This window comes from Euleptes europaea, chromosome 3, assembly GCF_029931775.1.
Source record: "Euleptes europaea isolate rEulEur1 chromosome 3, rEulEur1.hap1, whole genome shotgun sequence".
Lineage (NCBI taxonomy): Eukaryota > Metazoa > Chordata > Lepidosauria > Squamata > Sphaerodactylidae > Euleptes > Euleptes europaea.
Window position 1 is genome coordinate 110,834,246 of NC_079314.1, and position 24,146 is coordinate 110,858,391.

Consider the following 24,146-nt stretch of genomic DNA (forward strand, 5'->3'; position numbering starts at 1 on the left):
GAAGGTTAAATGTAATACAAATAAATATGGAAAACTTGACTCAACGTGGTGTGGTGGTAAAGAGCGGTGGTTTGGAGCGGTGGAGTCTGATCTGGAGAACCAGGTTTGATTCCCCACTCCTCCACATGAGCTGTGGGGGATAATCTGGTGAACTGGATCTGTTTTCCCACTCTTACACAAGAAGCCAGCTGGGTGACCTTGGGCTAGTCACGGTTCTCTCCAAACTCAGCCCCACCTACCTCACAGGGTATCTGTTGCGGGGAGGAGAAGGGAAGGCGATTGTACGCCGGTTTGATTCTTCCTTAAGTGGGCATATAAAGTCGGCATATAAAAACCAACTCTTCTTCTTCATACATGCCAAAGCAGAAAACTTGTCTTCCTTCAAGATTCTCTTTGCCCTCTCTTCCCATAACCAGGGGTTTGTCATTGCACACAAGTGCAGAGAGTCAACTGTGGGTTAAAATATCAGCTGCAGCCTCTTAAAAAAAAATAGCTTGTAACACAGCTTAATATGGATAGGCTGGGAGGGTTCAGCACAAATGTTCTATGCTAAGCTCGAAAAGATTGCTGGGCGCTTGAGTTTAAAATACCCTGCCCCGAGTATCGGTAGCTGCCGTGACTGTATCACTGTGAGAAGCTGCATGTATGCGCCAATTAAGGTTTCCGTGGTGAATCCGCCCGGTTGCTGCCTCTGAATTTTGCAGTTGCGTGTCGAAAAGAATGGTGTGCTTATGCGTCTTTCTGTGTGTTTTGCCTCCTCCAGTCATAATGAACGAAAAGTGACCTGCAAGCATCCAGTCACAGGGCAGCCGTCGCAAGACAACTGCATTTTTGTTGTGAATGAACAGTAAGTGATTATTTTACTCCCTGAATAAAGAGCTTTATTAAGAGCTTCTTCACATTGGGCTTACGGGGGGGGGGGGTTGGGGGGTTCATCAACTGACCATCTATTGTTTGTCTGTGGTCAAGTATTCCATCCAGCCAAGAAGGCTTTTTGTGGGTTACAAGTTACCTTTTAAATATATATATATATATATATCATCATGATGTGACCTGATTTAAAGGGGAGGGTTTCTTGCTCCCTAGCCCTGGACGAGTTGGAATGTATGCACTTACATGCATAAGTGCACTTGTGCGTCCATGAACATATCCATTCCAATTAAAGATTGGGAGAGGAGAGCACCACCCAAGCAATACCCAACCGGTGTTCCACCAGCTACAGTGGTTCCAGATTGAGTATCGGATCAGGTTTAAAGTTTTTGCATTGACCTTTAAAGCCCTAAATGGTTTGGGACCATCGTCGCTATGGGACCGCATCTCCCGATACGCCCCTCACTAGTCATTCTTCAGCATTTCTTGTTTAGCTGTGACTTGCTAAATGAGGCTAGAGACAGATGGATAAAGCCTTTTATTCATAAATCTGTCTCTGAACTGGATAATCTGAGGGGTCTTTTAGCAGGGGTGGATTTTAATAATACATTGGCAGTCGCCAATTTTCTTTCCCAGTCAATTAAGACTTAAAAAATACTAATTTCCTTATGGGTTATTTAGACAGTTCCTTTTTTTATTTAGGTCTCAGTGTGACATTGTTCAAGGCCGAATTGGCCACATGAACAGTATCATTAAAGATACACCCCTCAAAGAGTGTCATGTTCATCTTTTAGGATTAAACAATATATTTTAATTATAGTATTATTGTATTATTATGATGTGTTGTATTTTAGTTGTCATATTGCTGATCTTGTTGTTCCGGTTGTGAGCCGCCCTGAGCCTGACCATGGTCGGTAAAGGGTGGGATAAAAATCCAACAAACAAATTAACTGATTGGTTCTTGTAGGTTATCCGGGCTGTGTGACCGTGGTCTTGGTATTTTCTTTCCTGACGTTTCGCCAGCAGCTGTGGCAGGCATCTTCAGAGGAGTAACACTGAAGGACAGACACTGTCCTTCAGTGTTACTCCTCTGAAGATGCCTGCCACTGCTGCTGGCGAAACGTCAGGAAAGAAAATACCAAGACCACGGTCACACAGCCACGATAACCTACAAGAACCAATGAACTCTGACCGTGAAAGCCTTCAACAAAATAAACTGATATTCTGTTTTCTTTTAATTTTAATGTGTATATTTTAAACTGATATTCTGCCATCAGAGGTAGAGCAGCGCCTGCCTCCTCTTTGCTTGGCTCTCAAGGCATTAAATGTATTTATTTCATTTATGCTCCACTCCCTCCCCTTCCCCATTTTATCCTCACAACAACCCTGTGAAGAAGGTGAGGCTGAGAGTGTGGGGATTTAAACACGGGTCTCCCAGATCCGAGTCCAACTACAGCATTCACTCGGCAATGGGGAAAAATATGTCGGGAGCAGGGGCGAGGAGAGGGAAGATATAATTCAGCCATTAAGTGGGGATTAATAGTTGAAAAGTGAGATATAACTGTAGTAAACAAAAAACAAAAAAAAACAGTTACTCTGTGCCTTCACTGTAATCACAATTCCATTTAGAAGTTAACTTTTTTTGTGTGATAATTATACGGGCCATGTACACGGCATTTAATTTTAAGCACAAATTGCAGCTGTGGTTCAGGGATAATGATCTCCTTGGGGGTTTGGGTATGAAAACCCAAGAAGGGCCGTTACTTCTCTTGAATATCATTCACATTTTATATTGGTTTAATATAATTTAATATAAACTTTCTCGTTCCTGAAGCCCCCTGAATGACAAGATACTGTGGCCTTTTATGCATGGCTGTTTCCCTCGCGGTCTACCCTCCGACGGCTTTGGATTTTTGTTTTGATTATGCACGCCGGTTCCAACCGTCCAAGGTCGCCTCGCTCTCCCTCTGCGTTTCCCTGCGTTTTCAGGGACCTCTTTTATCTCGAATTTGAAAATGCGGGGAAACGCTGGGGGAGAGTGAGGCGACCTCTGACTGTTGGAAACAGCATGCATAATCCAAACAAAAACCCGAAGTCGTCGGAGGAGTGACGGTGAGGGAAACAGCCACACATACAAGGCCTGCAATTGTCCTGGGTAGAAGAATCTGATAAAAAAGAGCATCCTTATGATCCCTGGCACATGTCCAGTACCCTTTGTAGAGTCCTTGGGCCCATTCGTGCCTCAGTGGCTTTTTTTATTTGCTTATTCTCTTATCCTGCATTCTGTCCCCTTTGTTGAGCATTTTGTCAAGCACTCCTGTTCCCCACAGCCTATCCTTTTACTGTCTGCAGAACGCCTGGCATGGTGCCTCTGAAGCATCTTCTCCTGAACTAAATAAGTAATCATGAGGGAGTCTTTTCATGTCAGCTGATCTCAAGCTGTTTGGGCATTTTGTGGATGGCGTTATCATAGAATCATAGAGTTGGAAGGGGCCATTCAGGCCGTCTAGTTCAACCCCCTGCTCAACGCAGGATCAGCCTAGAGCATCCCTGACAAGTGTTTGTCCAGCCTCTGCTTAAAGACTGCCCGTGAGGGGGGCTCACCACATCCCTCGGTAGCTGATTCCACTGTTGAACAACTCTTACTGTAAAAAATTTTTTTCCGGATATCCAGCTGGTACCTTTCCGCCTTCAATTTAAACCCATTATTGCAAGTCCTGTCCTCTGCTGCCAACAGGAACAGCTCCCTGCCTTCCTCTAAGTGGCAGCCCTTCAAATACTTAAAGAGAGTAATCATGTTCCCCCTCAACCTCCTCTTCTCCAGATTAAACATTCCCAACTCCCTCAGCCTTTCCTCATAGGACTTGGTCTCCAGGCCCCTGGTCATCCTCATTGCTCTCCTCTGTACCCGCGCCATTCTGTTCATTATGGTACCCAAGTTATTGAACAGTGGGCAAATTAAGATTAATATTAGCTAGAGTCACTGGTATGCCTGTGTGTGACTACAGTAATGATCTTAGAGCTTGAGAAACACAGGTTCAAATCCTTGATAAACCATAAGCCTTGCTTGGTGTACACTTATTCAGTCTTACCTACCTCACCAGGTTGTTGTGAGGCTAAGCTAGAGCCGGCATGGTGTAATAGTTAGAGTGTTGGACTAGGATCTGGAAGACCCAGGCTTGAACCCCCGCTCTGCCATGGAAGCACGCTGGGTGACCTTGGCCCAGTCACACATTTCTCAGCCTAGCCAACCTCACAGGGTTGTTGTGAGGAGAGGATTGAGAAGGGGGGATGTCGTAAGCCACTTTGGGTCCCCATTGGGAAGAAGAGTGAATACATAAAAGACATCATCAACACAAAGGGGATGCCAGCTTGGTTCAGGGCTTGGTTCAGGGCGCTGGTTTTAACTTTTAGGTGCCTGGTTGGCATGGGGCCAAAGTAACAGGCTGATCTCTCCCGCTTGGTAAGGTCCTGCCAGGGATCTGAGGTCTCTCTGAACATTCATTCTCTCTTGAGAATGAATTAGGACAGGATACCTTTAAAGTACAGATTGAGAAGCCTTGTTCAGAGAGAACACAGATTTCAAAGATAAGTGGGTAGCAATTTTAAACCGCTGTTCGTTCGATCTTATGTTGCCGATTGTGGATCAGGCTACAAAGGAAGTTAGCAAAATTTAAAAAAGAAGCTGATCAGTCTCGGCGTTCTCTTGAGAATGAATTAGGACAGGATACCTTTAAAGTACAGATTGAGAAGTCGTTTACATAAGGATCTGAGGTCAGCTGGTGATGTCTTGCTCAAGGAGCCCACACTTACAGAGGTAGGCACTCAGAAAAGGGCATGTTCAACACCTCCCCACCCGCAATTATGCACCTAGAATCATAGAGTTGGGAGGTACCACCAGGGTCATCTAGTCCAACCCCCTGCACAATGCAGGAAATCCACAACTACCTCCCCCACACACACACCCAGTGACCCTTACCCCATGCCCAGAAGATGGCCAAGATGCTCTCCCTCTCATCATCTACTTAAGGTCAAAGAATCAGCATTGCTGACAGACGGCCATCTAACCTCTTCTTAAAAACCTCCAGGGAAGGAGAGCTTACCACCTAGAAAGTTCTTCCTAATGTCTAGACGGCCTCTCCCCTTTCCCATTTTTTGGCCTACTGACCATGTTGAAATCTCTCCTTTTTTGGGGGAAGGCCTTCTAAGGATTTTATTTCCTAAATTAACCTCTTGATGCACTGCTGTATACACGTAACTGCTTCCCCCTGCTTTGTTGGGTTTACCTGAACCCTTCATGAGTGTATTACTGACACATTGCTGTGTTTCAGTTGACATGATGGTTTTATCCTTCCCTTCTTAGCTCCCATGACTCACTGGTCTTGAGCAGTTAATGGAGAGAGTTTATTTTTCTATTTCTTTAAGGAAAATATGGTGGAGAGATACTTGGCCACCGCCAGTGCTATACTTGGATCTCTATCCGCCAGCAAAAAGGAGGCTATTTTATCACCTATTACGGTGGCAGGTAGTTTCGTTCAAATGGGAGTAATCCATTGGTCGCGCTGGAGTTTGAAATGGGGACACTCCAGCATCATGTGAAAAAGTTATCAGTTTTCTTCATGTTACATGAGTAAAGTCTTTCTAAGCAGGGTAGATTGTCATACCTTCCATTTAGCACTGCTGAAGGCGCAGCGTTCAGAAGAGCAAGCATAAAGGCTCTTTGGAAACCCGGGACTGTTAAATAACTGAAATATGGTGGAGTTCGCAAAGGAAGAAGGATACCTAAGAACCGAGTAGAGCATACTCTTTCAGCACACATTGTAAAGCTGGAATAATCCAGGTTTTTGTGTGTGTGTAGCTCTTAATAGTTTAATATAGAATTATTTTCCCCCATGCTTAATAAAGTATCCTTAGATATGCCTAGAAGATTATTGTTTTAAGCGTTTCAGCTGACTGTAGTACAAAAGTATCCTGTTCAGCTGAGTTAGCTGATAAAGCCGCAGCAGCTGCCAGAGGAGTCATTCCTTTCAGCTAGTGCAGGTTTTGCCCACAGTTTTGGAGCAGTTTTGCCCACAGGCATGGTCTTTTTTGGATCCCAGATTCATGCATGCAACTAAGCCTTTTCTGTCTTTTTCAACACCAGAGGCCAAGGCAGAAGGGTAGAGCTAATTTTAATGAGAGCTAATTTTAAAAGAGGATGTTCCGTTGAAAAAGAAATAAAAAGCTGGGTGGCTGGAGTTCCATGTTTTGGATCCCGCTTTGGTTTGTGTGTGTGTGGGTGGGTATTTTCCCTGACCCTCCTGCACTGGAAACCTCCCCCCCCCCCAGGTTTTTCTGTGGGTACCTTATCCTCCAGGAGTAGAATGGGGGGTGCATTTTGGATTGCCACAAGAGGGTCATTGGCAACACTCCCCCTCCCAGACCTGCAGAAATCTAGGCAGGATCCAACTCCATATATACAGGTTGAGTATCCCTTATCCTGATTCCTTGGGTCCAGAAGTGCTCCGTATTTTGGAATATTTGCATATACATAATGAGATATCTTGAGAATGGGACCCAAGTCTAAACATGAAATTCATTTATGTTGTATACATATTTTAGACACAGAGCCTGAATGTAAGTTTAAACAATTTTTAAAATAATTTTGTGTACATTGAACTGTCAGAAAGCAAATTGGTGTGCTACTTGAGAGCCTATGAGTAATTCCTGCTTGCCAGCTCTAAAAAAGTGGTTTTCATGTCAGTCTGGATATTGAATGTCCAGATAAGGGATACTCAACGTGTATATCGTTGGCTGGATTAAAGTTGTGCTATTTTTTTAAAAGCCTGACCTGTTGACGATTCTGTTAGCAGTTTTTGGTTTTTTTCTGGATGGTCTTGCTTTTAATGTCTGTGCGCTTTGACTGCAACATCCAAGTAGCGTGTTTGGTGGGCGACTGGGAAAGCGGCCCACACAGCCTTTATTTAAAGAGCAACTCGGGTTGCTTTTGGGTGGTTGTCTGCAAATGCGACATGCTTGGGTGTTACTGCACGTTCTCTTTTTCAGGACAGCGGCGACGATGTCGTCTGAAGAAAAGAAGGACCGGCCGATAAACATGATAAGCGAAGCCGCTCACTACAATTTGACGTCCGATTATTCTGCACATCCAATGAGTCCGCTGGGCAGAGTAAGTTGTTCTATCCAGCATACATTATTTATTAGCACGAAATTATCCAGCTTCTCATAGCAACATGGAGTCGAGACACAATTACATGGACGTCTTGAGGCAGTCATCTCATTTTAGGGGGAAAAAAGAAATGTCTTTTGCTCTGTGGGGTTTTTTAGTTTGAAATGGAAGTGTCTGAGAGTTGCTATCCAAACATTCATTTCGTCACTTGAACAGCCCTGTGTTAGATAATTGCTAGAATTATAAGAGCAACAAGAACCTGGCGAATTTTTCCAACCCTAGAATCATAGGAACATAGAGTTGGAAGGGACCACCAGGGCCATCTAGTCCAACCCCCTGCACAATGCAGGAAATCCACAACTACCTCCCGCACACACACCCTGTGACCCCTACTCCATGCCCAGAACATGGCCAAGGTGCCCTCCCTCTCATGATCTGCCTAAGGTCATAGAATCAGCATTGCTGACAGATTGCCATCTAGCCTCTGCTTAAAAACCTCCAGGGAAGGAGAGCTCACCCTCTTCTCTCTAAAGCAGGGTCAAATTGCATCCATGCCACTTGGGTCACCGAGTGAGTTCATGGCTGAGGTATTTGAGGACTGGACAGCTCCCACTTTGTTACACTCTCTCTCAAAGCGAGGTAATTGCCTCCCCGTGTCCAGCTGCGGAACCATTCTCTTCTCTTGGGACCGCTTCTCTTACATTCCAAAAGGCTGACATCTGGAGAGAGTCCCTCTCACAGTTGAAGATTTCTATATGGGACTCTTTCAGCCCCACCTACCTCACAGGGTGTCTGTTGAGGGGAGGGGAAGGGAAGGTGATGGTTTGATTCTTCCTTAAGTGGTAGAGAAAGTTGGTGTATAAAAACCAACTCCTCCTCCTCCTTCTTCTTCTCTCTCTCTCCCCCCCCCCCCCGCCCCTTCGTCCGCCATGAGGACTGGACAGGTGTTCTACAGTCTCTCTCTCCATCGTAGCTTAGACAGACAGCAGGAGACCTTTACTCTGCCTTTCCCATCCAGTATGGAGTTCTGTTACAATAAAGAGCTTCTACTTCTTTTCTAAGTTCACAAGCCAACGTGTGAACTTATTCCTCAAGCAGCCAAACGATAGAATTTCACTGCGGAGAGACGCAGCTCTGCTTTTGGGAATCTGAGCTATTGCTCATCGCTGCTGGGATCCACAGCTGCAGAAAATGTAGAGTAACATCCAATACACTCAGCTGGGCTCTCGCCCATACAAACTGGCTCGACCTTCTCACAGTACCAACGTGGCTAAAACTGACAGGTTTTTTATGCCAAGAGCTATGATCATATGTTCTTCCTCTTTGCACTAGTCTCATTCTAGCCCTGCCTCTCCATACCAGTTACATCTAACCAGAAGGTTGGACCAGAACCAACAGTTTGAAATTAAATCAAAAGAGTTTCCATCTACACATTAGGAAGAATTTTCTAACAATTAGAGCGGTTCCTCAGTGGAACAGGCTTCCTCGGGAGGTGGCAAGCTCTCCTTCCCTGGAGGTTTTTAAGAGGTTAGATGGCCATCTGTCAGCAATGCTGATTCTATAACCTTAAGCAGATTATGCGAGGGAACGCATCTTGGTCATCTTCTGGGCATGTAGAGGAGGTCACTGGGGGTGGGTGGGTGGGGAGGTAGTTGTGAATTTCCTGCATTGTGCAAGGGGTTGGACTTGATGACCCTGGTGGTCCCTTCCAACTCTATGATTATCATTATTTATGCTTTGTGCTTTGATACCCTAGATTTGCGCTTACACCCCCCCCCCCCTTCACTGTCTTCAATGCCTGAAGCCGTCCACCGGACCAGAATTCAGGTTACGGGTTTCTCTGCTGATTGTGCCAGTCCTCCGGTCTTGCCAATACTCCCTGCCATGGAAATCCTGGCAGCAAGATTCTTGTTGTCAACAAAAAAACCTTTGCAAGCTGGGCTTGGCTTCAGTATGCAACTATCCCGCTTCTGTGTGAAGGGAAGCTCTGCACATTTCGTTAGTTCTGATGCATTCAGGCTCCCTTTGAACAATCCAGTACCCAGTACAGATGGCTGCTTACTGGCTGTTTTTAAAGCCTCGGCTGCGGAAACGGGAAGATTGATCCCTCTCCTCCTCAAGATTGATCCCTATCCTCCTCCTTTCGCTGGCCTGCAGCCAAAGAGGAGGCAGGTCCATCTACAGCTTCCTGATTCTCCCAGGAGGGCAGGCCTTCACCCCCACCCAGAGAAGCAGTGCTGATTGGACAGTAGCTCCCGTTTCATAAGTCCCTCCTTCTTTCCTTGTTTTAGCCCCATAATTTCCTTCCTCGTCACTGTTCCTCCTCTGGGCCCCAGCTGGGTTGTTTACTCTGGCCATGTAGCCAGTGGGGTTTCTGCTGGGGCTGGTCACCACCAGCTGGCCCCCAAATGACTCAACGCTTCCTCTAGCAGGAGTCAGGGTATCCCCAACACTTTTTTTGTCCTTTGCAATTAAAGGCAGAGATAGATAGACAGACAGAAAGACCGGTAGGTTGGGCAAGAAAGACCATAGGAGAATGCCAGAAAAATGCTTTAGCAGCCATTTCATTTGATGGGCAGTCTTGGGTTGTCTTAACTTTGTTGGCTTTGGGGGGTTTCAATTTCTTCGGCTGTGAAATGTGTATGTGCATATATAGACACGCACCCGTGCGAGTTACACAGTAGGTCCAAGTTCTGCTCCTCACCAGAACACCGAAGCCTTCGAACCCCACTTCTTCTTCCCAAGGCCCCATCTGCTTCAAGCTGCCTCAAACCTATCTTACGAATCGGACGTCTCACCGGAGACTCGCAGAATCTCCCGCAGCAAAGAGTAATAACACAGCACAGCAGTGAGATCAAAAGAAATGATCCATCTCCTAAGAGAGGAAACTGCAGTCCTTGGTCTCCTCTTCTGCTGTGCTGCAGCTGTGATTCCTTTCCCCCCTTATTTAGTTCCTTCTCCATCACTGTTGCCTTTTCGGTCCTCGGGCCTCTCGGAGGTTATTGGCCTTCCTGGTCTCCATCTTTTGGACAACCTCTTTGTCGAGGACATTTATTTATAAGAGCCAGTTATCGTGTTTGGGCGCCATCTGGGTTTTAAATTGGGTTTATAGTTTGAAGAAAAGGAAGAAGGGCTGTTTTTTATATGCCAACTTTCTCCACCACTTGAAGAATCAAACCGGCTTACAATCCCCTTCCCTTCCCCTCCCCACAACAGACACCCTGTGAGGTAGGTGGGGCTGAGAGAGAGTGACTAGCCCAAGGTCAAGAGTGGGGAAACTAATCCAGTTCACCAGATTAGCATCCGCCACTCATGTGGAGGAGTGAGGAATCAAAACCGGTTCTCCAGATCAGAGTCTACTGCTCCAAACCACCACTCTTAACCGTTACACCACGCTGGCGTGACCAGAAGGAAGGAACCCCTAGCATTCTGGGTAACAAAGGGACAGCACTGCAGCTGAAGTGGACAAAGAAAAGATCAGGGATCATCCTATCTATCCCTACACTAACTCTCTACTGCCCTCCCTTGTAGCTCTAAAGTTTGCGCTAGCATTAAGCGACATTGCACAGTCCGTTCCTTCTAATAATTCCTGTGGTATAATTTGGCTATATGCTTGGTCATTTCTCTTTGGAAATGAGTAGCTGGGAGGGGTCATAATTGAACTATGGATTCTCGCACTTGTTTATCAGCAAAACGTTAGTCCAATTATTACTTTCATTTTACCTGCTTTCCTTATTGGCGGCTGGGCCCCCAGCGGCAACGGCCTACTGTCAAGTAGGTCAAACATGAAACACGGCCCAACCGCAGCCTACAGGGACATAGATTTCATTAGTTCATCAGTGTAAATCAAGTTCCTGTTGATTAGAAATTGTAGCTGTGGTAATCAAAGAATAGCGGTGGGGTTGGGGTTGTAATATCTGCTTGCACAGAACTTTTTTGTTGGTAGCACCAAGGGAAATCATGACCACTCTGCTTGGAGGAAGGAAGACAAAATGGAAGAGAATATAAGAACATAAGAAAGGCCCTGCTGGATCAGACCAAGGCCCATCAAGTCCAGCAGTCTGCTCACACAGTGGCCAGAGGTGATATACGATCTCCATGAAGAAGACCGACCCAGATAAAGATCGCACAGAACTATCAAGTTTCACACTTTTCGGATCTTTGGTCTTCGGCCCCTTGGTCAGGACCCTCAACAGAATCGCTGCTTCGAGGAAGGACCTGCCGCGACTGTACTTGTTTAGAAAGCAAGGGTACCAACTCTCCTGTCTGTCTTTGCACATGTGCTGACAGGAGCAGCAAGACAATAAGGTTACTCAACGGTAGAGAGGTTCCTCTTAGCAGACGCAGGTGCTTAGACAATCCCATCCTCACGAAAGCGCTCCCTTGCCTTATTTCTCTTTTCTGGCTAGACTAGAAGAAGTAGAGTTGGTTTTTATATGCCGACTTTCTTTACCAGCTAAGGGAGACTCAAACCAGCTTACAATCACCTTCCCTTCTCCTCCCCACAGCAGACACCCTGTGAGGTAGGTGGGGCTGAGAGAGTGTGACTAGCCCAAGGTTCACCCAGTTCACTCTGTCACTCATGTGAACGAGTGAGGAATCAAACCCGGTTCTCCAGATCAGAGTCCACCGCTCTTAACCACAATCAGAGTCCACCGCTACACCCACAATCCCTTCCCACCCTACAAGTTGGTCCTCAAGTGCTTCACAAATCCTGGTATTGTGCAGCATCTTCCACCCCTTTATTCCCTGGTGAGGCCATAACACCTCCTCCTCTTCTTCCTTGTCATGTGATTCTGTCCCATGGTTGCAGCTTAGTGGTCCCTTTGCTTCTTCTTGGGTGTTAAAGGTGGGTCCCAAGTGCAGGAATGTCAAAAGACCACTGCTGTAGATGGTATCTACTATACTCATGCTCATCTGTTTACTTGGTAGCAGTGCCCTTCCCTCCGTCACAGTTACTCTTCAGTATGAACCGGGCTGTCTGTGTGGGTGTCTGGTTCATGTAATTTCCTACTTTGGAGGCTTTCTCTGTGATGGCGGGTATGAAGTGGGCCCTGTTCCAGAGCTATGCCCAAGCCAGCGTGGTGTCGTGGTTAAGAGTGGTGGTTTGGAGCGGTGGACTCTGATCTGGAGAACCGGGTTCGATTCCCCACTCCTCCACATGAGCGGCGGAGGCTAATCTGGTGAATTGGATTTGATTCCCCACTCCTACACATGAAGCCAGCTGGGTGACCTTGGGCTAGTCACAGCTCTCTCAGCCCCACCTACCTCACAGGGTGTCTGTTGTGGGGAAGGGAAGGGAAGGTGATTTGTAAGCTGGTTTTATTCTTCCTTAAGTGGTAGAGAAAGTCGGCATATAAAAACCAACTCCTACTTCTCCTACTCCTCCTTCCAGCACATCTGTTATTGCTCGGCTTTTGTCCTCTCTCCAGCTCATTTACAGTTCAATCCTAAAGAGAGCTACTCCAGTCTAAGGCAGTTCATTTCAACGGGCTTAGACTGGAGTAACTCTGCATAGGATCGCACTAGGATCTGCTGCCGTGGTTCCTGGCCTTGACGCTGGTGAGATCATAACTCTGGATTATCCTCCTCCATCACGTGACTTCCTGTCATGCTCTCGCAGCTCCATGGGTCTCATGCTCATTGGGTCCCAAGTCTGAAGACCACTGTTCTAGTGAAACTGGAAATAAGAGATGATGTGAGAGAAGGGAAATTTATTTACAAAACACTTGTTAAAGCTACATTGGATTATTTTTTAGAAGAATGTGTTTTTGATAGCACTTTTGGTTGCCTTTTTTTTTTGTCATGGATTGATGTAGCTTTCATTTCTAGTTGCTTTGTCCTTCAGTCATGCTTAACTTTCCTGTGTGCATACACTGAACCTTTAGATGAAGAGTCGGATAGTTCCCCATAAAGAGTACAAGGGTATAAAGGGCAGGCGTTATTGTTCAGAAATCTGTCAGGGAAAAACATTGTACAAGAAATGTTTGAATCATAGAATCATAGAGTTGGAAGGGACCACCAGGGTCATCTAGTCCTACCCCCTGCATAATGCAGGAAATTCATAACTACCTCCCCCATACACCCCCAGTGATTCCATGCCCAGAAGATGGCCAAGGTGCCCTCCCTCTCATCATCTGCCTAAGCTCATAGAATCAGCATTGCTGACAGATGGCCATCTAGCCTCTGCTTAAAAACCTCCAGGGAAGGGGAGCTTACCACCTCCTGAGGAAGCCTGTTCCAGTGAGGAACTGCTCTAACTGTTAGAAAATTCTTCCTAATGTCTAGACGGAAACTCTTTTGATTTAATTTCAACCCATTGGTTCTGGTCCGACCTTCTGAGGCAACAGAAAACAACTCGGCACCATACTCTGTATGACAGCCCTTCAAGAAGATGGTTATCATATCACCTCTCAGTTTGGTCATAGTACATTTTTATCCTCCAAAGGGCTCAGGGCAGTGTGCCTCTCCCCTCCCCCTTTATCAAATTTTCCGTACTGCAAACAGAGGCTCATTGGTTCCAGATGCCATCGCAAGCTTTCCTCGAATGTCCACCTATTCCTGATGCACTGAAAGATAAAGTAAATGAATCAATGGGTAAGTACGGTGAAGCCAAAATGTGAGCAGGCTCTTGGGAAAAACAGTTGGCAAGCTTCGGCCTCCGTTCCCCACTACCACTACCATTATCGCTACTGGTTTCGTATAACCGATGAGAAGATGTTAAGCCATGGAAAGAATCTTCTGCTGCAGCCACATAATTGTTTGCAGATTCCCAAACCACTGCTGGGTTGGTTCTCGTTGCCATCTTTTGAGGGAAAGAGCTTACACGTTCAGATTTTGCAAACATTAAATTTAGAATGCTAAAAATAACCTCCGCCTTGTTACTTCTGAATGACATTAAGCTTCCTTAAAACACGGAGCAGTCTGTTTCTTCAAACGTGAGGACCAGATCTAGGATACATCCTTCTAATGTAGGTTTAAGAAATTCTTATGTATGTTTAAACAAGACAGGAAACAATGGGTTGGATCCGCTTGAGCGAGAGCTCTTGTGCATACAGAAGTGCAAAGAAAAGACCGTGATAGCCACTTGGGCTAAATCAAAACGTAATTCGAAACAGATAAAAGGAAGTATTTCTTCTCACAATGCGTAGTTACATTGTGGAACTCCCTGCCCCAGGATGTGGTGATGGCTGCCAACTTGGAAGGCTTTAAGAGGGGAGGTGACATGTTCATGGAGGAGAGGGGTATTCATGGCTACTAGTAAAAATGGATACTAGTCATGATGCATACCTATTCTCTTTAGTATCAGAGCACCATGTCTATTAGGTGCTGTGGAACACAGGCAGGATGGTGCTGCAGTCGTCTTGTTGGTGGGCTTCCTTAAGGCACCTTGTTGGCCACTGTGTGTGAACAGACTGCTGGACTTGATGGACCTTGGTCTGATGCAGCATGGCCTTTCTTATGTTCTTATGTCTATTATATTAGGTGCTGTGGAACACAGGCAGGATAATGCTGCTGCAGTTGTCTTGTTTGTGGGCTTCCTAGAGGCACCTGGTTGGCCACTGTTTGAACAGACTGCTGGCCATAATTAGACAAGGAATAGAGAACAAAACTGCTGCTGTCACACTGCCCTTGTACAAATCCATGGTGAGACCACACTTGGAATAGTGTGTACAGTTCTGGTCACCACACCTAAAAAAAAAAGGATATTGCAGAGCTTGAGAAGGTGCAGAAAAGAGCAACCGAAATGATCAGGGGACTAGAGCAACTGTCCCATGAGGAGCGGTTAAAACGCTTAGGGCTGTTTAGCTTGGAAAGAAGGCGGTTAAGGGGAGACAGGGTATGTTCTTATTTGCATTCTCTGTCCATTTCTGCTTGTGCAGCGCTGCATCCAAACCAATGTCTACATTTCAGGTTTTTACAGTAGACATTTTTGTTTTGGGGGGGAAGGAACGTTTGTGCGGTACAACAGAATATTTGACGAGTTCTTTGAATCAGTAGCTGTTAGCTAGGCTTGGGGTGGGCGGGGGGAGAATTAGCAGTCCTCTGATGCATTTACCATAACAGCTATCCACAAACAGCGGTAAAATGTGTAACGGCCACAAAGACTTGCTTTTGTGTTCTGTATTGCTCTTTGCAGGAAAGTGAACAAGTGCATATCCAAAGCTCCCGACAGATGTCTGGTTGGCACTGCCATTTATTATTCATTGCCTAATTGTAGCAGCCCTGGCGATCTGATGAGTTCGACAGCAGGGAGTTGCCCCGCCTCTTGTACCCTTTTGCTCTTAAGAGCAGGCACGTTCGTGCCTATAGCTTTTACTTTAAGTCATGCTGCAAGACCGCGATCTGTCATCAAGACTCTGATTGACCATCTGTCTCACACACACACACACACACACACACACACACACACACACACACACAACCCTGTGGAAGTTGTAAAAGAATTGCCGGAGCCTGATTACACAGTCTGGTGGCGTCGCCAGGTACACAGAGCAAAAGATACAGCGTGGGTCAAAAGGTAGCGTTAGCAACATGTGTCAGAGTACTTAACAAGTTCTGGAGCAGGTGGCAGAACAGTCGAGCCCTGGTCTTTAATGATGCAGTGAACAGCAGAAGTTGGACTCTTCTTGCGAGCCAAAATTATTTTTCCGGGGATGACTTTGGATTAGAATTGCCAGCCTCCAGGTACTGGAAAGAACAAAACAGAACTGGAAAGAACAAAACAGCACCCCAGGGGAACAGGCTTCCTCGGGAGGTGGTGAGCGCTCCTTCTCTGGAGGTTTTTTAAGGTTGGATAGCCATCTGTCAGCAATGCTGATTCTATAACCTTAAGCAGATGATGAGAGGGAGGGCATCTTGGCCATCTTCTGGACATGGAGTGGGGGTCACTGGGGAGGTAGTTGTGAGTTTCCTGCATTGTGCAGGGGGTTGGACTAGATGACCCTGGTGGCCCCTTCCAACTCTATGATTCTATTCTATGACCAAATGATGTCCGATTTGCAACGGTGCAGCACACGTAAAAGCAACTGAAGGAAGAGCAATGAAATGGGACTTTACCGGAAGCCCTTCTTGCTTATTTAATTTGTTTATGGAAAATTGTGTGCTTGTGAAAGATGCTTAGGGCTGTTTAGCTTGGAAAGAAGGCGGCTGAGGGGAGACATGATAGAGGTCTATAAAATTATGCATGGTTTGGAGAGAGTGGACAGGGAGAAGTTTTTCTCCCTCTCTCATAATACTAGAGCACGGGGTCATCTGCTAAAGCTGGAGGGCGAGAGATTCAAAACAGATAAAAGGAAGTATTTTTTTTTCACACAACACATAGTTAAATTGTGGAACTCCCTGCCCCAGGATGTGGTGATGGCTGCCAGCTTGGAGGGCTTTAAGAGGGGAGTGGACATATTCATGGAGGAGAGGGGTATTCATGGCTGTTAGTTAGAATGAATACTAGTCATGCTGCATACCTGTTCTCTCTAGTATCAGAGGAGCATGCCTATTATTTTGGGTGCGGTGGAACACAGGCAGGATGGTGCTGCTGCACTCGTCTTGCTTGTGGCTTCCTAGAGGCACCAGGTTGGCCACTGTGTGAACAGACTGCTGGACTTAATGGGTCTTGTTCTGATCCAGCAGGGCCTTTCTTATGTTCTTATACGGTATTGGGATTCTGGCATACTGGTTGTAATAGACCTTTCATTTACTTCATAGGATTGAATGTGAGTTTTCACTATTCTGCATTGTCTTATTTATGTTTTTGTAAATCTGATAAGTATATTTTTGTATGTCCACTTCATTATTGTGGTGAATGTTACATAAAGATTTTTGCATAGTATAGGATTGTATTTTGGACATCATTTGGCCATAGTGCTGCTTTGTTCTTTCCATTATCCAGTTCAGCACTAGTTTGTTATTTAACCTCCAGGTACTAGCTGGAGATCTCCTGCTGTTACAACTGATCTCCGGCCGATAGAGATCAGTTCCCCTGGAGAAAATGGCCGCTTTGGCAATTGGACTCTGTGGCCTTGAAGTCCCTCCTCTCCCCAAGCTCCACCCCAAAAATCTCCAGGTATTTCCCAAACCGGAGATGGCAACCCTACTTTGGATTGAAGTGTCGATTAGGATCTTCAATTCGATCATTCACTTCTCCCCATAGTAAAAAAGGGGCTCAAACTCTGCATCCTCTCTTTGGGTTGGGCAAAATACTGAATGTAGGCTTGTAGTGTCCAGCGCTTGTGCTTTGCTCTAGTTTTGTTTACATGGGAGACTAATTGGGTCTTCATCATTCTCTCACAAAACCCCTTCCTGTTGGGCTTTTGAACATAAGATATCACCATTGTTGTATTCTTTTAAGACAGGGGTGTCAAGCACAAGGCCCACAGGACAGATTCGGCTCCTTGGGAGGCACACACACACTACACTTGATCCTAGCCAAAAGGCTGAGAAGCGATAGAGAGCTGGCGAGGCATGGCCCGGCCCAACCAAATGACATTTATGTCATATAACAATTGAGTTCGACACCCCTGCTCTAAGAGGAGCCTATCTAGTTTGTGATCCATAAAACCAAATGCAACTCAGCAGAGGCTCTGTACTTCTCTCCAAGTAGGTGCTTGAGCTTGCTAGATGGAAAGGAGGCAATTGCCTAGCATTCTTTAGGCTTAGTAACCTAATTGGCTTATTCCAAGGTCTGGGTTGCTTCTGACACCCAGTACCAGTTGAGTCTGTTTCCTCCCTCTTTGAGATACATCCCATCATCAAATACAGGGTGCTTTTTGAACCTTTTTAGAGCCAGCATGGTGTAGTGGTTAAGAGCAGTGGTTTGGAGCGGTGGCCTCTGATCTGGAGAACCGGGTTTCGATTCCCCACTCCTCCACATGAGCGGCGGAGGCTAATCTGGTGGACTGGATTTGTTTCCCCACTCCTACACACGAAGCCAACTGGGTGAACTTGGGCAAGTTACAGCTCTCTCAGCCCCACCTACCTCAGAAAGTGTCTGTTGTGGGGAGGGGAAGGGAAGGTGATTGTAAGCCGGTTTGAGTCTTCTTAAGTGGTAGAGAAAGTCGGCATATAAAAACCAGCTCTTTTTCTTCTGCTTCTTCATCTAGATTTTTTTTTTGTACATCTCTTTGCTGCGGTTGATAAAAGCAACCATGCACTCGCTGCCCAGTGTTGCTTCTATTTTACGTGAATCCCAGTTTGAAATCTAATGCCGTGGTAGTTCTGTTCCTCTCGAGAAAGCTTTCCGGCAAACTGTTACCTACTTGCCAACCGGACCTTGCTTTCCACTAATTCTTAGAATAGAGCTTTTCTAGCAAGCATCTAAGAGAAGATGAACAAATTCATTGTATCAGGTGTGTAGCGGTGGCATCTGCTCTGGTACCTGAGCACGACGCTGCTGCACCGCTCGCCAGCATAAGTGGCCCATTGCTGGCATAGATGCCATTTTCACACCGCAAGTGGCATCTCCGCCAGCGCTGGGGAGGCGGGTCACGTTGTCTCCGTAAGACTTTTGCTCCCCCCCCTTCAGGATCGGGCTTCCCTTGTCCTAGAGGCATAAATGGCTGATGTCAGATATCGGAACGAAACTGACAGCCGTTACAAATCTTGCCTATTCTGTACCTTTGATACTAGGCATGAAGTGAATTTAGCAGATGGCCGATCTTGTTTCGCACCTTAATTTGGCAAGGGTCACATTTAGAACCTCCTGCAAGACTGAACCAATCAGCTTGGGTTTGCACCATGCATGTGGTGGAGCCGCTGGGCCTGCTCACTGTTTGGAAAACAGTGCCATATTTGTGTAATAACCTATTAAGCTGTTATTGAAGCGTTTGATCCAGTTGTGCCTTGGGAGTTGCCTCTCTCCCTCTGCAGAAAACTTCAAGAAATGCCTAAACCAGCAGAACCTGCAAACCAATTACTTATTTGCCTAAAAAAGAGAATAAAGCTGTTTCCTAATAAGTCCTAAGGGAGGCCTGTGGGACCGAACGTTCTCTCTACGGAGAGCAGTGTGCGTGCACTTCCTACATGCTGCCGACACTAATGCATTTTCTGATCCTTTTGATTCCATTTTAGACATCCCGCTCTTCAAAGAAAGTGCATAATTTTGGGAAGAGGTCAAATTCGATAAAGAGGAACCCCAACGCTCCTGTCGTTAGACGAGGATGGCTTTACAAGCAGGTATTGTCTGTCTGCCTGGCTGAATATGTGTATGAAAAGCTGCTCTGTCTGAAAGGCTATGCAAAAATTACCAAAATGTAAGCCCCTTCCCAATGCATGGATTATTTGTTTTATTAACCCTCATTACATGATGAAGGAAGCCTGCTAATGGCAGGCACACCGGAATCTAATAGTTGCACATTGTGGTTTTTATTATTTTTTTAATTAATTTTTTATTTTTATAACAACATAACACATTCATTCTAACATAAAACATACACTCATACATAATCAATACTCCATGTCTATAACAACATCCTCGCCAACTTCCGCGCTGGAGCAGAGATAAATCATTCTATAATACCTACTATTAAACATGAAATCTTGAAAGTGATTAAACCTTTAACATTAAATTCATACATTTATACTCAAACATTCATGTTATCTAGATACCTTACGCAACTATATTACACTATATTATGTTAATATGCTGACACTGTTTGTTAAACCTTTTAGCCAATAAGTCTAAACAATACAAAACACTGCTTATTTATCATTATTAGCTAATAATATAGACCTATATTTAAACCCCTCTACTAAGTTGATAACAGCCTCGTTGCGCAGAGTGGTAAGCTGCACTACTGCAGTCCAAGCTCTGCTCACGACCTGAGTTCGATCCCGGTGGAAGTCGGTTTAGGGTAGCCGGCTCAAGGTTGACTCAGCCTTCCATTCTTCCGAGGTCAGTAAAATGAGTACCCAGCTTGCTGGGGGTAAAGGGAAGATGACTGGGGAAGGCACTGGCAAACCACCCTGTAAACAAAGTCTGCCTAGTAAACGTCGGGATGTGACATCACCCCATGGGTCAGGAATGACCCGGTGCTTGCGCAGGGGACCTTTACCAAGATGATAACTGATGTATATGCTTTGTAGACCCAAAAGGAAAGTTACTTATTAATGTATTGAATTTATAGCAACTTATTCATCTCCATCTTCTCTACACTAACTTATAAATCCAGTTCGGCTTCTTAACACATTTGGTATATATTTAATGAGTCATTTGACTTATTTAGCATTTTTAACATATTCTATTACATTTCTTAAGGTCTACACGTTAATAAGTCCAGTTCAGATTCTTGACACATTTGATCGTAGTACAGTTTCTCATTTTTTCACAGTCTTCAAAACTGATATAACCTTAATGTGTGTATTATTATATTAGTTATCAAATATCTACATGGCTGTTTATTTTATGTATGTATGTATGTATGTACGTACGTATGTACGTATGTATGTATGTATTTATTTATTTATTTATTTATTTGCTTTTTGGGTTTTGGGGGGAAATGGAGAAGCACAGAGCTTGTGGGGCCTTGATGCTCCTATTAGAGGGGATTGGAATGCAATCTTCACCTTGTAAGGCATCGATAGTTCAACCGTTGCCTGGGCATTCTGCTCCTGAGCTGCTGATACTTTTGATTTGCTTGATTCTTTGAGCTTACATGAATAATCGGAGGGTTCTCTTTGACTTTTGTACATTAGGCAATCAGTATTTCATTCTGAGCTGTCCTTGAAAACAAATGCAGAATTAAGTAGCTCTTGACCTTGTTGCTGTGGTTACAAACGTCAGAACTTAGAACGCGCACCCCTTCCCTACATGTCTTACATGCCTGTTGAAGGGAAGTAAGGGATATGCTAAGGCCAGTACACAATTATAGAGACAGTAGTCTATTGTCAGTTTCATGTGAGTATATAGATGTTATTATTCTGGAATTTGGCAGATGCAATCCAGCCCTGAAGACAGCACGGTGTCCATAAAGAGCACATCTGCGTGTGTTTTAAGAAACCTGGACCAATAAGTATCACAACACCTAGTCGGCGAGGCATTGCTTGGGATCTGGATTCATAAGACAGTTCCCAGGTACCATCGTGCTATGGAGAATTCAAGGAAATGGAAAATGGACGAGCATTAAGTAGCACATTAGGGACCAGCCAGATTTTCAGGGTATAAGCTTTCGAGAAAGCATATACTCCGAAAATCTGATTGGTCTCTAAGATGCTTCTGGACTCGTAAGATGCTACTGGACTCGAATCTAGCTTTTCTACTGCGGACAAACACAGCTACCCTCCCAAAACTAGTACTGAAGGGCAAGGGTATGCATCTGGATGCTCCGGTTCAGTCCCAAACTAAGCGAGGTGTGATTAGAAAAATATTGTGTGTCGAGGCCAGGATCTACCCTGGTGGAGACACTGGTATTTTCATGGTAAAAGGCAGCCCCACCTAAGTGGCACCCTTGAGCTCAGCCATAGAATAGAATCATAGAATCATAGAGTTGGAAGGGACCACCAGGGTCATCTAGTCCAACCCCCTGCACAATGCAAGAAATTCACAACTACTTCCCACACACACACCCAGTGACCTCTACTCCATGCCCAGAAGATGGCCAAGATGCCCTATCTCTAATGATTTGCCTAAGGTCATAGAATCAGCATTGCTGACAGATGGCCATCTAGCCTCTTCTTAAAAACCTCCAGGGAAGGAGAGCTTACCACCTCCTGAGGAAGCCTGTTCCACTGAGGAACCGCTCTAAATGTTAGAAAATTCTAGACGGAAACTCTTCTGATTTAATTTCAACCTGTTGGTTCTGGTCCGACCTTCTGGGGCAACAGAAAACAACTCGGCACCCTCCTCTAGATGACAGCCCTTCAAGTATTTGAAGATGGTTATCATATCCCCTCTCAGCCTTCTCCTCTTCAGGCTAAACATACCCAGCTCCTTCAATCTTCCCTCATAGGACTTGGTCTCCAGACCCCTCGCCATCTTCATTGCCCTCCTCTGGACACGTTCCAGCTTGTCTACATCCTTCTTAAATTCTGGTGCCCAAAGCCGAACACAGAATTCTAGTTTTGGGGCATGTTACAGAGTGGCCTTTTGCTAGTTATTTTGTTAAATATTGTTAATCATCTCGTCCACTATTTTAAACCCAACCTTTCAGGACCGCAGCAACTACTTTTTCGCTTTCTTATTTTGGGCCTTCCTAAATTTTTAATGATTTAATAATGAAACCTGTACGTTGGGTCAAGAACAACAGTCGTGAAATCTGAAATTAGAACCACTTCTGCACTGCGCATTTCAGCATGTACACTCGCCGTTTTTAAATACCAAAGGACTGAGGCATCTGGGATAAATCAGAACTCTGCAGATAGTGCGGTTTTCTGATGAATGTCTGCTTATGAGGAACCGAAACGCATCGTTGCCCCTATCTGTTGATTCGACACCACCAAAGGCAGTCACACAAAAAGCCGGAGTTAAATTGCGGTCTTTCCAGCGCTGTCAAAACCTGTCGAAGCAACATGACGGGCCTTATATTTCTTGTTGCAATCTCTGACACAATCGTTTTCGTATTTGATCGGCCAACTAAAATTTGGTGTGGAATGCTTCTTTCCAGGAGGAAAGGTGACCTTTTAAAAGCAGAATGACCTTGACAGCATTGGTTGCCTGTGACTGGCAGGCCAGTGTCCGTTCTTTCAGAAACGTTGGTTTCCAGGGCAGTGCATCACACGCTGCTTCAGATGTTAAACTACTGAATGCCGCCTCTGCCAACCCCAGATTTGTAGATAGGGTTGCCAGCTCTGGGCTGGGAAATACCTGGAGACTTTGGGGGTGGAGCTTGCAGAGGGTGGGGTTTGTGGAGGGGAGGGACCTCAGCGGGGTGTAATGCCATAGAGTCCACTTTCCAAAGCGGCCAGTTTTCTCCAGGGGAACCGATCTCTGTCCCCTGGGGACCAGTTGTAATTCCAGGAGCTCTCCAGATCCCACCTGCAGATTGGCAACTCTAGTCCATGGAGAACTGCTTTTTCAGAGCCTGAACAGACAGAGCTGCCTTATATGGCATCAGACAGTTGGTCCATTTGGCTCAGCAGTCTGTTCTTCGGCTGGCTGCAGGACCCCGTTGTCTTAGGCAACGAAAGGTCTTTCTCGTTTAACGGGAAATCACACTTAGGGGCTTCTTCATGTCAAACAGTTACTTGTATGGCTGAGCCGTGGCCCCTCTCCACAAAGCAAATTTAGCATAGTGCCCAAAACATTGCACCTCCCCACCCCCAGAAATGGTCTACTTATATGAAACTGAACTTTAGCCTCCCCATACCCTGTGAAGACCTCACTGCTTTGTGCATTGGTACATTTTACCAGGAAGCGACATCATTCCTCTGCAGAAATCACTTTTTGGCCAGTTCCTAGAAAGGCATAATGTCAGTTCTGGTTTTACCCAGAATTGATATCATTCCACTGGCCCGTTTTTTTTTTTTTTTTAATCTCTCACCGCCTCTCTGAGTCAGCAGGTGGTTGGCAACCCTAGTGGAATTACAAACTTGGAGTCTATGATAGAATGAACATTGTGCACATAGCAGTTTCTGATCTCTCTCCACAACATTTCTAATTAAATCTCAGGTGAAAGGATTGGGGAGACCTTTACTCAAAACCTTGGCAAGCCAGTTAGCTACCAGTACTTTGCAAGAGAGACCAATGATGATGTTGAACATAAGGCAGCTGCTTAATTCATATTAATGTGTAAACCATCCAAGGAGTTAGCATTTTCATTTCTCTCCTCAAAAGAGGCTTTTTTCTCAGCCAACTCTTGACCTTGGGTCAAATGGAAGAGCAAGTCGGCGTGGGGCTTGAAAGCAAAAGTTAAAAATTGTTAAAAACCTTATTTTGAACAGTTCAGCAACGCTAAAGTGCCCCAGGATAGAGCAGATTTTTCCATAAGTAAAACAAATGATCTGTCCGAAATACGATCCCTATCAGATGAGACGCTGTCACCTTTTAGTAGCATTTACAGACGTTAGATGATAACATTATTCGGAAAAAGGAGAACAGTGAAATATTTTCTATCTTAGGGTGCACAGCTTGCAAACCGATAACAATTAATCATCTGAAGGATCTTAACAGAGTAATCCA

At 45.3% G+C, this 24,146-nt stretch overlaps 1 protein-coding gene across 1 annotated transcript in view; it reads left to right on the forward strand.

Moving 5' to 3' along the window:
- Positions 1 to 24,146, forward strand: part of PLEKHA5 (pleckstrin homology domain containing A5) — a 280,467-nt gene that overhangs the window by 164,340 nt on the left and 91,981 nt on the right. Inside the window, exons 4-6 of the mRNA XM_056846055.1 lie at positions 764 to 847; positions 6,916 to 7,036; positions 19,103 to 19,207. Coding sequence (XP_056702033.1) covers positions 764 to 847; positions 6,916 to 7,036; positions 19,103 to 19,207 — 310 coding nt within the window. The remainder of the gene's footprint in view (positions 1 to 763; positions 848 to 6,915; positions 7,037 to 19,102; positions 19,208 to 24,146) is intronic.